The sequence below is a fragment of the Pituophis catenifer genome, unplaced genomic scaffold, assembly GCF_029215685.1.
Source record: "Pituophis catenifer annectens isolate HBS135680 unplaced genomic scaffold, rPitCat1.0.hap2 SCAF_1, whole genome shotgun sequence".
NCBI lineage: Eukaryota > Metazoa > Chordata > Lepidosauria > Squamata > Colubridae > Pituophis > Pituophis catenifer.
The window spans coordinates 8,649,619-8,663,983 of NW_027256881.1; the positions used below are offsets into that span (position 1 = coordinate 8,649,619).

General features: G+C 44.6%; 1 protein-coding gene across 1 annotated transcript in view; it reads right to left on the minus strand.

The window, feature by feature from the left end:
- Positions 1 to 11,724, minus strand: part of CCDC92B (coiled-coil domain containing 92B) — a 34,814-nt gene extending 23,090 nt beyond the window's left edge. The window contains exon 1 of the mRNA XM_070945511.1: positions 11,595 to 11,724. Coding sequence (XP_070801612.1) covers positions 11,595 to 11,724 — 130 coding nt within the window. The remainder of the gene's footprint in view (positions 1 to 11,594) is intronic.
- Positions 11,725 to 14,365: the final 2,641 nt, after the last annotated feature.

A 14,365-nucleotide genomic window follows, 5' to 3' on the forward strand; every position in this document is an offset into this window, starting at 1 on the left:
TGTTGTCTCTGTAATGGAAATTAAAGCATGATGTTACTGCACTGAATACAACACTCGACTGATACAAATAAGGACGAGTCCTCAAAAGGTTTCCCGTGATTTTCTTTCATAAAGTTGGGGGGTGGGTGGGGGGGAAGCTTTTCTCTAGCAATCCATTCAAAAACCATTGCTATCCCCGGAGAGAGAGAAGGAGATTGATTTACCAAAGACAAGTGGCATAAAGGAGGCTCCACTTCAAAAGATCCTTGAAGCATTTCCTTAGTAACCTGTTTAGGTCGGTGATTATTTCAAGTGCATTTCACTTTTCCTATAAGGAGATGGAAGCGGCCATGTGGAAGACCATGCTTATCCGGAGGAGTTTTAGTGACACGTTTTTTGACTTTTCCCTCATATTAAGAAAAGTGTAGAAGTTTAGAGCTGATTCGAATAGAATAACAGAGTTGGGAGGGGCCTTGGAGGTCTTCTAGTCCAACCCCCTGCTTAGGCAGGAAACCCTACACCACTTCAGACAAATGGTTATCCAATATCTTCTTAAAAACTTCCAGTGTTGGAGCATTCACAACTTCTGGAGGCAAGTTGTTCCACTGATTAATTGTTCTAACTGTCAGGAAACTTCTCCTTAGTTCTAGGTTGCTTCTCTCCTTGACTAGTTTCCACCCATTGCTTCTTGTCCTACCCTCAGGTGCTTTGGAGAATAGCTTGACTCCCTCTTCTTTGTGGCAGCCCCTGAGATATTGGAACACTGCTATCATGTCACCCCTAGTCCTTCCTTTCATTAAACTAGACATACCCAGTCCCTGCAACCGTTTTTTCATATGTTTTAGCCTCCAGTCCCCTAATCAACTTTGTTGCTCTTCTCTGCACTCTTTCTAGAGTCTCAATGTCTTTTTTATATTGTGGCAACCAAAACTGAATGCAGCATTCCAAGTGTGGCCTTACCAAGGCATTATATTTATTATTTTATTTTATTTTATTTTATTTTATTTTATTTTATTTTATTATTTTATTTTATTTTATTTTATTTTATTTTATTTTATTTTATTTTATTTTATTTTATTTTATTTTATTTTATTTTATTTTATTTTATTTTATTTTATTTTATTTTATTTTATTTCTATACCGCCCTTCTCCCGAAGGACTCAGGGCAGTGTACAGCCTGATTAAAAGCACAAAGACAGACAAAATTTAAAATTATTAAATGATAGGCTCAATTTTAAACCCCCCCTCAATTTAAAATCCCATATTTAAAAACCAATTAAAATCTTTACATTGATAGCCCAGCCTGGCGGAACAACAAGGTTTTGAGGGCACAGTGAAATACACGGAGATCAGAGATTTTACGAATTTCTGGGGGCAGTTCATTCCAAAGGACAGGGGCTCCCACAGAGAAGGCCCTCCCCCTGGGTGTTGCCAGCTGACATAATTTGGCCGAAGGCACCCTGAGGTATTATAAAGTGGTATTAACACTTCACATGATCTTGATTCTACCCCTCTATTTATGCAGCCTAGATTTTGAGCTAGCCTGCTTGCTTTCACTTTTGTTTGCTAAATAAAGAAGAAAGGAACGGAATATATTCATAGAGGTAGTCCTTGACTTACAACAGTTTGTTTAGTGCCCCTTCAAAGTTAGAATAGCACTGAGGACCGTTTTTCACCCTGACAACTGTTGCAGCCTCCCCATGGTCAAGTGACCAACATTTAGATGCTGGGAAACTGACTTGTATTTATGACGGTTGCAGGTCCTGTGTGATCGCCTTTCGTGATCTTCCGACAAGCAAAGTCAATTCCTGAGGTTCTGGCTCACGCCTCGACTGGAGACCTAGTGGCCGCCTGGGATAGGGCGGCCGCTGGGGCCCTGGATCGAGTCGTGCCTTTGCGGCCTCTGACCCGGCGCGGATCTCGCCTTGCTCCTTGGTTTACCGAGGAGCTGAGGGAGATGAAGCGCTGGAAAAGACGCCTAGAGAGTAGTTGGAGAGCTAGTCTTTCTGAATCGGACCAGACACTGGTTAGATCCCATATTAGGACTTACCTAGTGGCGATAAAAGCAGCAAAATGTACGCATTTTGCTGCTCTTATTGTGTCATCAGATAATTGCCCGGCCGCCCTGTTTAGGGTGACCCGCTCCCTGCTCCACCAGGAAGCGCGGGAGGACCCCTTGGAGGGAAGAGCTGAGGACTTTGTTCAGTATCTGTATGACAAAATCACTCAGATTCGGGAAGGTCTGGACTCCGACTGGGTAGATCCAGCGGGAGTGACGGAGGCAGGTCTTGAGACTGTTATCTGGGATGAGTTTGATCCTGTGACCCCAGATGACGTGGACAGGATTCTGGGTAGATTGAACGCGACCACATGTTTGTTGGACCCGTGTCCCTCCTGGTTAGTGCTGGCTTCCCGGGAGGTGACGCGAGGCTGGCTCCAGGGGATTATAAATGCTTCATTGGGTGAGGGTGTCTTCCCCGCCGCCCTTAAGGAGGCGGTGGTGAGACCCCTCCTCAAGAAGCCTTCCCTGGACCCGGCAATATTGGCTAATTATCGTCCAGTCTCCAACCTTCGTTTTGTGGCGAAGGTTGTTGAGAGTGTGGTTGCGGGACAGCTTCCCCAGTACCTGGATGAAGTGTCGTATCTGGATCCGTTCCAGTCGGGTTTCAGGCCTGGATACAGCACGGAAACGGCATTGGTCGCGTTGGTTGATGATCTCTGGAGGGCTCGGGACAGGGGCTGCTCCTCTGTCCTGGTCCTGTTAGATCTCTCAGTGGCTTTTGATACCATCGACCATGGTATCATGCTGCACCGGTTGGAAGAGTTGGGGGTGGGAGGCACCGTACTAAGGTGGTTCTCCTCCTTTCTCTCCGACCGGTCGCAGTCTGTGTTGACAGGGGGGCAGAGGTCGACCCCGAGGCCCCTCATATGCGGGGTGCCGCAGGGATCGGTCCTCTCGCCCCTTTTGTTCAACATTTATGTAAAGCCGCTGGGCGAGATCATCCGTGGTTTTGGGGTGGAGTACCATCAGTACGCTGATGACACCCAGTTGTACATCTCCACCCCGGATCACCCCAACGATGCCCTTGAAGTGATGTCCCAGTGCCTGGAGGCCGTACGGATCTGGATGGGGAGGAACAGGCTCAGGCTCAACCCATCCAAGACTGAGTGGCTGTGGTTTCCGACGTCCCGATATAGTCAGCTAATGCCATCGCTGACTATTGGGGGCGAATCATTGGCCCCCACGGATAGGGCTCGCAACTTGGGTGTCCTCCTGGATTCACGGCTGTCGTTAGAAGAGCATGTGACGGCCGTGTCCGGGAGGATTTTTCATCAGGTTCGCCTGATCCGCCAGTTGCGTCCCTATCTAGATCGGGACTCCCTACACACAGTCACTCATGCCCTCGTTACTTCTCGTCTGGATTACTGCAACGCTCTCTACATGGGGCTCCCCTTGAGGTGCACTCGGAGGCTCCAACTGGCGCAGAGTGCGGCCGCGCGGGTGGTGATGGGAGCGACATGGAGTTCCCATGTGACACCTCTCCTGCGCGAGCTGCACTGGCTCCCGGTGGTCTTCCGAGTGCGCTTCAAGGTTCTGGTTATCACCTTTAAAGCGCTCCATGGCTTAGGACCTGGTTATTTACGGGACCGCCTGCTACCACCAATAGCCTCCCACCGGCCAGTACGCTCCCATAGAGAGGGGCTCCTCCGGGTGCCGTCGGCCAAACAATGTCGGCTGTCGGCCCCTAGGGGGAGAGCCTTCTCTGTGGGGGCACCTACAATTTGGAACGAGCTCCCCCCGGAGATACGTAGGATCCCGGATCTGCGCACCTTCCGCCGCGCGCTTAAGACTTTTCTATTTTATCAAGCTGGCCTGGCCTAAATCTTCCCCCTTTTTAAATGTGGGAATTTTAAATTTTTAAATTTTAAATTCGTCTTTTTATAGGGGTATGGGTAAGGCATTTTAAATTGGGGAGCCATTGTAGATTTAATTCTGTTTTAAACGTATTTTAATAGTTTATATTGTATGTTTTTAACTTTTGGCTGTGCACCGCCCCGAGTCCTTCGGGAGAGGGGGCGGTATAAAAATCTAATAAATAAATAAATAAATAAACGGGGAAGCCAGATTCACATAACAACTGGGTGTAAGGTTTCGATGCTATCTCAAAATAAATGAATTTCCAAACTGCCGATCTTTAAGGAAATTTTCTCTTTATTCGAGCACAGCAATCTGATCCTGACTCTTTCACAGTCAGTACTGACCTTTGCCCCCCAATCCCTCCCTTTCCGATCCCCAATTCTCTGCTTCTCATTGGCTATCTTCCAAGTCACTTTCCTGATTCCTTCTTCATCAGATCACAGGAATGTCTCCCCCCTCCCCATCTCTGAGGAGACCGAATCTTCAAAGGGATTTAGCAGGCAAAAGTTCAGGCTTCTCCTCCCTTTATTATATGTCAGTGCTGGGACGCTGACGTCGGGTCACTAACTGAACAACTGCAGTGATTCATTTAAGATGTCAACCCTGAAGCTGGGCTGGCTGAAGCCAGTGCTGGAGCGAGGGATAGGGAGGGGGGATTAGAGATAGCTGGGGTTGTATAGTTAAATTAAAAGGCTATTCCCAGGCCATTCCAGCAGTGGAATACGATTATCTTGAAACTCCCCCCCCCAAAAAGTGGTGTCATTAGCCATCAAACCTCAAAAATACATTTTTCCCAAAAAGGTTTCCACAATTTTGGCCACTACCATATGCTTTTCCTGTTATGCTTTTAAATTGATTTGCTTGAGTTAATAATAAAGCTTAAAATCCCTTTACAGGTAGTCCTCAACTTACAACCATTCATTTAGTGACCGTTCAAAGTTACAACAACACTGAAAAAAGTGACTGTTGACCGGTTTTCACACTTACGACTGTTGCAGCATCCCTAGGGTTACATAATCAAAATTCGGATGCTTGGCAACGAGCGTGTATGTAGGACGGTTTTCGTGTCCCAGGGTCATGTGATCACCATTTGTAACCTTCCCAGCTGGCTTCTGACAAGTGAAGTCAACGGGGGAATTCATTGATTTTCCTTAAGATCCGCTTTATTTAATTGACTTTAATAATTGACTTTAATTCATTGACTTTACTTAAAGGTTCGCTTAACAACTGCAGGCTTCACATAACCACTGCAGTGATTCGCTTAATAATGTTGGCAAGAAAGGTCATAAAATGAGGTGCAACTCATTCAACAACTGCCTCGCTTAGCAACAGAAATGTTGAGGTCAGTTGGGGGTCATAAGCCAAGGACAATTTGTACTGTGGAAACTGGGTGCCCTTAGGAAATCTCTGCTGTCGTTATTAAAGAGTTCCTGGCAGCTAGCTTATAAGAAATTTGAGCATCCTCTCGCTTGGTATGTATCAAGGGTGAAATCCAGCAGGTTCTAGAGAACTGGTAGCGGAAATTTTGAGTAGTTTGGAGAACCGGCAAATACCACCTCTGACTGGCCCAAGAGTGGGGAGGGAATGGGGATTTTGCAGTACCCTTCCCCTGGAGTGGGAAGGGAATGGGGATTTTGCAGTATCCTTCCCCTGGAGTGGGGAGGGAATGGGGATTTTGCAGTACCCTTCCCTGGAGTGGGAAGGGAATGGGGATTTTGCAGTATCCTTCCCCTGCCATGCCCACCAAGCCACGCCACCCCACCAAGCCACTACCCACAGGACCGGTAGTAAAAAAAATTGAATTTCTCCACTGGTATGTATGCTTTTTAGGTTATGCTTTCAAATCTGTCTGTTTGAGCACACAATAAAGCTTAAAATCCCTTGATTTTCTGCTGTGCTTTTTTTGTCTCTGGATCCAAGAGAACCAGTTGCCCAGGGCACCAGATCGCTGCCCCGACCCTTGGCAAAACAGGGGCTCAGAGCATGTTTTGGCTCGTCCACAATCTTCCATTCCACTATCTATTTTGAAAAGCTAGATTTCCAAATGAATGGATGACTCACACTTATTATAACATGTCATGCAGAAGAGTCTGTACAAAGACTCTTCTGCATGACATAACAGAACATAATAGACACAATAGAATCCCTTATGCCACCAGGCTCAAAATTTTGGGCCTGGACAACCTGGAACTATGCCGCCTACGGTCTGACCTAAGCATAGTACACAAAATTGTCTGCTACAATGTCTTACCTGTCAACGACTTCTTCAGCTTCAACCTCAATAATACTTGGGCAAACAACCAATACAAACTCAAGGTAAACCGCTCCAAACTCGATTGCAGAAAATACAACTTCGGCAACAGAGTGGTCAACGCCTGGAATGCTCTACCCGACTCCTTTGTTACAGCCTCAAACCCTCACAGCTTCAACCTTCAACTGTCTACCGTGAACCTCACCCCATTTCTAAGCGGTCCGTAAAGGGGGGGGTTGCATAAGCACACCAGCGTGCCTACCGTCCCTGTCCTACTGTCCCCATTTATTTGTACTCATTTCCTTTCCATGTTTATACTTATACCTGTTATCTTGTACATGTTTGACAAAATAAATAAAATAAATAAAATATTTATTTATTTTATTTATTTGTTCAACTTGTATGCCGCCTTTCTCCAAAGACCCAAGGCGGATTTTATTTATTAAATAAATAAAATAAATAAAATAAATAAATGAAGATGATGGTTAGTGTATGGCTGCGGTATGAAATCTGTGGCTTCTGTACCTTTGAACTAATGGGAAAGCATTAGGAAGTTGTGTATTTACTTATTATTATTATTTTCTTTGCACATTGGAATCATCTTTCTGCATCACGGGATGCAAATGCTCAGCTTGCCAGGTCCAGAAAAAGAAACTGCAGATGGGAAAAATGCCTTGAGTAAGGGAAAAATGGCACCCCTGCCTCATTTTTTCAAAGAACGGTGCCTGCATCCGATTGGAAACATTAGTAATCCTCGATTTGTGACCATAATGGAGCCCCAAATGTCTGTGGCTAAAGTGAGACAGTTGTTCAGTGAGTTTTGCCCCATTTTATGGCCTTTCTTGCCACAGTTGTTAAAGAAATCACTACCATGGTTAAGTGAGTAACATGGTTGCTAAGTGAAGCTGGGTTCCCCATTGACTTTGCACGTCAGGAGGCCGCAAAAGTGGATCACGTGACCCCGGGACACTGCAACTGTCAGTTGCTAAGCATCTGGTTTGATCATGTGATCATGGGAATGCTGCAATAGTTGTTAAGTGTGAAAAATGGCCATCTCACTTTTTTTATATAATTTGAACGATCAGTAAACAAACTTGTAAATCGAGGACTACCTATATACATCTCTCTCTCTAATCTCTAATCTCTAATCTCTATTATCTATCTATCTATCTATCTATCTATCTATCTATCTATCTATTTTCTATCCATCCATCATCTATCTATCTATCTATCTAACTATCTATCTATCTATCTATCTATCTATCTATCTATCTATCTATCTATTCCTATTTACCTATCTATCATATATCTACTCCTACTTATCTATCTATCATCTATCCCAGTGATGGAGAACCTTTTTGGCACCTTAGATATGAAAGCCAGTTGGGTGACTTTGGTCCAATCACCAGGAGTTGGTGAGTTCTAGTCCCACCTTAGACATGAAAGCCAGATGGGTGACTTTGGGCCAATCACCAGGAGACGGTAAATTCTAGTCCCACCTTAGACATGAAATCCAGTTGCATGACTTTGGGACAATCACCAGGAGATGGTGAGTTCTAGTTCCACTTTAGGCATGAAAGCCAGCTGGGTGACTTTGAGCCAGTCACTCTCTCAACCCAACCCAACCCAACCCAACCCAACCCAACCCAACCCAACCCATCTCATAAGGTTGCTGTGAGAAAAATAGGGGACAGGAAATTAGGTATGCTCACTGCCTTGAGTTGATCAAAATATATAAAAAAACAGGTTAAAAATCTAATAACAATGATCAAGACAGCTTCAGGCGTGACCAAACGAGGAACTTCAGTACCCTGGACAGCACTAAGCAGATTTTACTGGCCGGGGATCTACTCTCATAGAAGAAACTATTGAGAAAAGGTATCTTCATAATGCATGGAACTTGCAGAATCTCTTTAAAGCAGTCACTTTCTTTTTCAACCTTCCATGTGAGTCTGAAAGTCACTTAAAATATGGCTGTCTAATGAGTCAACTAATGGCAACTTAGCCACCAGAACTCCTTTCTGACTGCAACTGCAAAAAGTGGGTGGAATAATTATTTTTCATTGTTTTGAAGTGGGAAGCATAAGGAAACATTATGTAAATCTGTTAAAATAATGAACTAAACCAGAGTTTCTCAACCTCAGCTGCTTTAAGATGTGTGGACTTCAACTCCCAGAATTCCCCAGCCTGGCTGGGGAATTCTGGGAATTGAAGTCCAAACATCTTAAAAGCTGCTAAGGTTGTGAAACACTGAAATAAACCAAATCCCTAAAAATAAACAACCAATATGTGTCACATGACCTGACTATTTTCCATCTCATGCTTGCTGGGGAATTCTGGGAGTTGAAATCTGCAGGTTTTAAAGCTGCCAAGGTTGGGCCCCCTTGCTCTAGGAATTCTGACCTGCACAAATGATGTTCTCTGGTTTCATAATGAATTGTTTGCAAGAGACCAACCAAGCTTAGAAAACACCAAGGACCCCACAATCCTGACCTGCTTTGCAAGTTCTGGTTAATAATGGACCAGGTTCTAGTATTAGATAATAAGTAAGTTATTTTTGGAATGTCAGCTCCTGGAAATTCTGGAAATAAATCATTAATGTTGAAATTAAAAGCTTCAGTGGCGTTTTCTTATGACTGTATGACTGTAATCTTGTTGCTTGTATCCTTACGATTTATATTGATATTGTTTCCTGATTGCTTATTTGTACCCTATGATTATCATTAAGTGTTGTACCTTATGATTCTTGATGAACATATCTTTTCTTTTATGTACACTGAGAGCGTATGCACCAAGACAAATTCCTTGTGTGTCCAATCACACTTGGCCAATAAAGAATTCTATTCTATTCTATTCTATTCTATTCTATTCTATTCTATTCTATTCTATTCTATTCTATTCTATTCTATTCTATTCTACTCTACTCTACTCTTTTCTATTCTATTCTATTCTATTCTACTATTCTATTCTATTCTATTCTATTCTATTCTATTCTATTCTATTCTACTCTACTCTACTCTACTCTACTCTACTCTATTCTTCTATTCTATTCTATTCTATTCTATTCTATTCTACTCTACTCTACTCTACTCTACTCTACTCTACTCTACTCTACTCTACTCTACTCTACTCTATTCTATTCTCAACACTTTCAGTTCTATAGAATGCAGGCCAGTGTTTCTTTCCCTAGTTAGCTGCTATAGCAGTAATGAAGGCATGTTGAATCGAACCCATGAGTCTTACATTGGTTGCATTCCTCCTTAATATGGTCAGGGAAAAGTTAAATCCAATTGATGGGGTGTGGGGGTGTCTATACAATACATGGAAGGGTCAACTAATAACCAAATGGGTTGGGTTTGTATAACATGCTGACCAACCAATCAACTTTAGTCAACTTTAATCCTCACCAAAGTTTAGCACGTTCTTGCAAATGTAACTGCTAGGCCTTTAACTGACATGGTTCAGCATGTTATGGGAACACAGCATAGGTTGAAGATTGCAATGGCTTATTGGACAATGCTGGAATATTGTGGCACCAATGTCAAGAAATCCAACTCCCCCTGCAGTGAAAGCCTTAGGGCAGAGGTGTCAAACTCAATTTCATTGAGGGCCACATCAGAGCTCAAGAAGGGTGGGGCGGGGAGGCATGGCCAGGGAGGCATGGCCAGATCAACATCACTTGGGCCTGTGGTGGCCCAAGCACTCTGCTAGCGAAAACAGGCTCCCGAGGTCCATTTTCAGCTGCAACCCACTGCCAGCAAAAACGGAGCTTGGGAGGGCCGCTGTATGCAGCCCTCCTGAGCTCCATTTTCACTGGCAGAAGCACCACGGGCTGGTCCTTCACTGTTTCCAGGGCGACCCTGCGGGCCAGATTTAAGCACCCTACAGGCTGGATCTGGCCCCTGGACCTTCAGTTTGACACCCCTGCCTTACGGGGTTATTATGTTAAAAACCAGAAGCCTCCCTTCTATAGTGTAATGGTAAGTGTGAGTAAGCTTGGGAGAAAGGAGGAAGAGTCACAGACTAGGGAATGATAAGAGGCATCTGAGCCAGGGTGTTCTGCCCCAGCTACGGACCCCAAAGAACGCAGCACACACAAAGTCCGTACAAACCTTAGTTTACTAATTAAGGACTACTAATGCGCTTTCTTAGTTGTTGTTCGAACACAAGTACAGTTTAAATCAGTCTTTTCTGAACAAGGGCTGTTAATTTAACTTCATTAACATCTGCCAAGAATCCAAAGAATAATAACTCAATTCTGAGGCACAGTATTTTAGATAACCGTAATCTTATTGGGGTTGGCAGAATGCTCAGAAGCAATTTGCAGGAAAACTGACAAGAGAGAAACAAGAGCTGAATCAAACGTTTCTGGATTCAAGACGCGAAGGAATATGAACAAAGTTGTTTCCTGCAAATTGCATCAGTTGTTGTCCTTCCTTAAATAGGCTAGGGGAGTGGCCAATTAGCCCCAAGCCTTACTCTTGAGGAGACCTCCTCCTGAGGAGCCACTCCTGCCTTTTGGCAGCTCTGCGCGCCCGTGCATCGAGAAGAGGCTCCTCCTCTTCTTCCTCTTCACTTATGGGAGCTTCTGGAGGTTCTGAAGGCCCTGGCTGAATCCCCGCCTCTGGCACCACATCTTCTCCAGCCTCCTCATTGTCTGACTCGAGTGCCAGCTGCACAGGCTGCTAGTGCAGCACCACACCAACCTCCTCGCTGTCTGAATCAGCTACTAACAGGCCGCTGATGGGCCACAACACAGGGATGGTATTCACTTACCTTGGCTACTGATTCACAAATGTGAGCGCTCATGCGTGTATGTGCAGGGCTTTCTGCACATGTGCAGAGTGTCAGAAATGGGACGTGATGATGTCCGGATGGGTGAGCAGAGCCTCCCATAGCTGCCGCTACCAGTTTGCCTGAACCAGATAGAACTGGCTGAATACCACCACTGATTTGAGCCCACAGAAGGAATCATGCATGGCAAACATCTTAGAGGGAACCCTCCCTAATTTCTTGGATTGTAAAGATGAGGGGGAGAGCTGTACTTTCAAATTTGCAAGATTTTGTTAATGTCATCTTACAATAAAGACAGAACTACTCTGTTTTTCCCAAAATAAGACATTCCCTGAGAATAAGCCCAATCGGGCTTTTGAGTGCATGGCAATCAGGCCAAGTGCTTATTTCAGGGTTTAAAAAAATATAAGACAGGGTCTTATTTTCAGGGAAACAGGGTAGTATTTTTGGAGGGGCTTCTTGTCTGGACCAGAAGGCTGACCTCATCTAAATTTGGGAGACTCAAGACAGAGCAGGACTGACCTTAGTTTATTAATGCTACGCTGAGCCACTCTGCCTGGGGCTCCATCTTTTCAAGTTACTTCTCAGTCCATGGAGCTGAAGGCTTCAAATCTCTGCCTCCTTGGAGGACCCTGTAGATATGGGACTCACCTGTGCAGTATTTTTGTAAGCGAAGGATCTCCAGATGCAAATCGTGGAGAAGTTTCATCTGCTCCTTTTTGAGGAAGGCGATGTGTCTTTGCACGCTTTGGATCTGATGCTCCAGGGACAAAGTCTCCATCGCAACACAGTGAAGAGTCTAAGCCTGGAGGGAACAGAGGTGAACTTGTGAACTTGTGCAGTTGCTGGTTTTCACCTTGCATTATCAATCAATATATAGCAATAGCACTTAGACTTATACACTGCTTCACGGTGCTTTTACAGCCCTCTCTGTTTACAGAGTCAGCATATTGCCCCTGACAATCTGGGTCCTCATTTTACCCACCTCGGAAGGATGGAAGCCTGAGTCAACCTTGAGCTGGTCAAGATCGAACTCCTGGCAGTCGGCAGAGTTAGCCTGCAATAGCAATAGCACTTAGACTTATATACCACTTCACAGTGCTTTTACAGCCCTCTCTAAGCGGTTTACGGAGTCAGCATATTGCCCCTGACATTTTACTGACCTCGGAAGGATGGCAGGCTGAGTCAACCTTGAGCTTGGTGAGATTCGAAATTGCAGGCAGCCAGCAGGCAGCAGAAATAGCCTGTAGTACTGCACTCTAACCACTGCACCACCTCGGTTCCTATTGATTGATTATCAACCTCAACCAATCAGAATAGAGCTGGAAGGGACCTTGGAGGTCTTCTAGTCCAACCTCCTGCTCAAGCAGGAGACCTTATACCGTTTCAGACAAGTGGCTGTCCAGCCCCATCTTAAAAACCTCCAGTGATGAAGCATCTACAACTTCTTTTTTACATTCATAGATTTATTAATTTATAAGATGACATACAAAAAGAATACAAAAGCAAATATTAGGTAAATTAGGAAAGGAAAAAGGGAAGTGGATAGTGGGGGAAAGCAAGGGGGAAAAAAGGGTATTGATTTCCGACTCCTTTAGTACAGTAAAATAAGGCATTAAGATCTACCCTCAACTTTTTACTTTTTCATAATAATAGAAACTAGCCATCTACAACTTCAGAAGGCAAGCTGTTCCACTGCTTAATTGTCCTGTTCGGAAGTTTCTCCTATATTCCGGGTTGCTTCCCTCTCTGATTAGTTTCCATCCTTTGTTTCTTGACCTGCCCTCTGATGCTTTGGAAAATAAATTGACCCCCTCTTCTTTGTGGTTGCCTCTCAAATACTAGAGTTCTGCTATCATGTCTATCTATCGTGCATTCCTATCTGTGGTGGAATTCCAATTTTTTTTACTACTGGTTCTGTGGGCATTGCTTGGTGGGCGTGGCTTGGTAGGCGTGGAAGGGAAGGATACTGCAAAATCCCTATTCCCTCCCCACTCCTGGGAGAAGGATATTGTAAAATCTCCATTCCCACCCCAATCTGGGGCCAGCCAGAGGTGGTATTTGCCGGTTCTCCGAACTACTCAAAATTTCCGCTACCGGTTCTCCAGAACCGGTCAGAACCTGCTGGATTTCACCCCTCATTTCTACCAATCTTTTTTCTTTCCTGAACACCTCCATCGCTGTGCCAGAGCCACAGGCTATTTCTGGTTCTAGTTTGAGGCTTAAAAATCTAGGCTGCTGATCTTGCATGGATAAGTTTTAGTTTTGAGTGGAAAAAATACATTACTGGTACCTCAAAGTAAAGTCCTACATTTTCATGGACTGCCAACCCTTTCATCCAACCTACGATGAAGTGGGTTAACATGCCATGAAAGCTTCTGCTGGAATTAATGTGTTATTTTTTTTTTTTTCAAAAGGCCACAAGATTTTGGGTTATTTGTGCTGCAAGAGAGCTGCTGTTCTGGAAATGGACTGGAGGAGGATAAAAATAGCGGAAGGAGATCAGCCTACTCAGGTCTGAGGACGTCTAGAATCATGTCATTAATTTTATTGATTTCACTTGATGTTCAGAGCACTACCCAAATCTTTCAGGGGTTTACAACAAAAAGACGTTTAAAGTGGGGACATGTTGAATGTCGAATAACAAAACAGTCATGGAAAAACCTAGCAAAATAGGAGTTAATTATTAAAATGAGCAGCTAAAACCAGCGGTTGAAAGCCTGTGCAAAAAAAGAACATAGAACATAGAATTCTAAATTTGGAAGGGACCTTGGAAGTCTTCTAATCCAAACCTCTGCTTGAGCAGGAGACCCTGTACTATTCCATAGAAATTGGCTGCCCAGTCTCTTTTGAAAACCTCCAACATTGGAGCACCCACAGATTCTGGAGGCAAGCCCTTCCACTGATAGTTTTAATGGTCAGAAAATTTCTCCTTGTTTTTAGGTTGGACCAGGGGTGGGCTTCTGGGGGTTTGCTGGGGGTTCGGGAGAACCTCTAGCTAAGATTCTGTGCAGTTCGGAGAACCCCCAAATCCCACTCCTGGCTGGCCCTGCCCACCCCACCCCTCCCAGGAGTCCCCACGCGGCCTGTTTTTGATGCAGATAAGTGCAGGGCGCATGTGGAGGCTCAGGGAGGGCGAAAAACGGGCCTACCGGAAGTTCTGGAAGGTCGGAAACGGGCCCATTTCTGGCCTCCAGAGGGTCTCCGAAGCCTGGGGTGTCAACTTGCAAAGCTTTCAAGTTGCCATGAGCAGGAGGGATAGAGAACTGATAGAGCTGATTGATTTCCCTAACTGAAGTGCATTCCATACATTCTTCCTGACCGCAATCAGAAGGAAGGTGTTGGATTTCACAGCCAGCCAAAGTGGTTAATTGGAGAATGTGATTTATGACATGGCCAGAGAGCAGGGGAGAGACAGGGTC